Below are 1,846 nucleotides of genomic sequence, written 5' to 3' on the forward strand. Positions count from 1 at the left end.
CATTGGAGTCCCCAAACCCTTCTTAGGTGCTGCCTAGCAGTGAAACAGCATCTGCCCCTAAGTCACATGCTGTGGCTTTACTCAGGAGGAGCACAGGACACTCCACTAGCCCCATAAGTGATGTCTGAGGCCGGGTGTGCTGAGCTGCGGCTGCCAGGCCAAAAGCTACCACTCAACATCCCTGGCACCTGGCAGCTGCCTGGAGTCAGCTCACCACTGTGGTGGGCCAGACAGGCCACACTGAGTTGTCACTCTCTATGCGCGGGAAGTGGTGGTGGGTGAAGGACTGCAGTTTGCGGCCACCACCAACACCCCAATCATAAGACTGCTGAGTCACTACACCAGGGTAAGGGGTGGCCAGGGAAGCGCCTGGGGCTGTGAGCCCAGCAGTCCTTGGGAGCCAATGCACACATATACTGGACTCCCAGCAGTAGGAGCCACTGGGGCTCTGGTTTCAGCCACCACTTGCATCAGTAGAAAGGGGCCAGGGGCCAGGGGCCAGGTGCTGCCAACACCAAGGGCAGCACACAAGCAGTGTTTGACATTCGAGTCCTCCAGGAGCCTCACCTGGTGGAAGCATAGGCTCCTTGGTCAGGTCTGTGCTAGGGACTGTTCCAGTAACCAGGGCACCGAGTGGGGACATACGCCAAAGAAAGAAAGTGGTGTCAGGAGCAGGGCTGTCAGGGAGGGCCTTTTGGGTGAGGTGGCGCCTCTGCGTTCCCCTGCTGCCCTGACTCTCCTGCTCTTCTCTCTTTAGAGATTACAAAGTGCCGACCTACACGAAGCTTCCTTTTCTCCCTAGCTTTCTGTCTTGCCAGCTGGGACAGTGAAATGGAAATAATTTTGCTCTAGAAAGACTTCACATCTTGTTGACTAAGAATAAACAAAGATACTGCTAGAGTCAGGGTGAAGTTAAGCCAAGAAAGTGGAAGTGGCCACAGGCAATAGAAATACTGTTTCTTCTGGATGCACCGGACCTCAGGCGTGCAGGTTCCAGTAACTGCTCCCCTAACCTCCCTCTCCCCGGCGTGTAGGTCCCACCCAACCTTCAGTCTGATGCCCATCCCGCCCTCTGACCGCCCGGAATGGAATGAGTCTATGCACTCCCTGCGGATCAGCGTGGGGGGCCTTCCTGTGCTGGCGTCCATGACCAAGGCTGCAGACCCCCGCTTCCGCCCACGTTGGAGGGTGATCCTGCCGTCCTTTGTGGGTGCCGCTGTCCTCTGGCTGCTGTACTCCCACCGCCCATCCCCAGGCAGGCCCCCCATCTACAACACACACAACTGGAGGCTGGGCCAGACACCTGCCAACCCGTACAATGACACCTATCCCCTGTCAGTCCCCCAGAGGACACCAGGTGGGATTCGGTACCGAATCGCAGTCATTGCTGACCTGGACACAGAGTCAAAGGCCCAAGAGGAGAACACATGGTTCAGTTTCCTGAAGAAGGGCTACCTGACGCTGTCGGACAGTGGGGACAAGGTGGCTGTGGAGTGGGATGAAGACTCCGGGGTCCTGAAGTCCCACCTGGCAGAAAAGGGGAGGGGCATGGAGCTCTCAGACCTGATTGTCTTCAATGGGAAGCTCTACTCCGTGGATGACCGGACGGGGGTCGTCTATCAGATTGAAGGCACCAAGGCTGTGCCTTGGGTGATCCTGTCCGATGGTGATGGGACAGTGGAGAAAGGTAAAGGGGGCTGGTCTCTTCTGTGCCCGGGTCTTACTGAGGAGGGGACAGGGGGTCTCCTCTGTGTCTGGATCTTATTGAGGAGGGGACAGGGGGTCTCTTCTGTGTCTGGGTCTTACTGAGGAGGGGGTAGGGGGTCTCCTCTGTGTCTGGATCTTA

At 57.4% G+C, this 1,846-nt stretch overlaps 1 protein-coding gene across 1 annotated transcript in view; it reads left to right on the forward strand.

Moving 5' to 3' along the window:
- Positions 1–853: 853 nt before the first annotated feature.
- The window catches only part of CANT1 (calcium activated nucleotidase 1), a 5,032-nt gene continuing 4,039 nt past the window's right edge, over positions 854–1,846 (forward strand). The window contains exon 1 of the mRNA XM_003786082.3: positions 854–1,687. Within this exon, the coding sequence (XP_003786130.2) occupies positions 967–1,687 (721 nt within the window). The 5' untranslated portion in view covers positions 854–966. The remainder of the gene's footprint in view (positions 1,688–1,846) is intronic.

The sequence above is a fragment of the Otolemur garnettii genome, unplaced genomic scaffold (assembly GCF_000181295.1).
Source record: "Otolemur garnettii isolate 467f Iridium unplaced genomic scaffold, OtoGar3 scaffold00018, whole genome shotgun sequence".
Taxonomy (NCBI): Eukaryota; Metazoa; Chordata; class Mammalia; order Primates; family Galagidae; genus Otolemur; species Otolemur garnettii.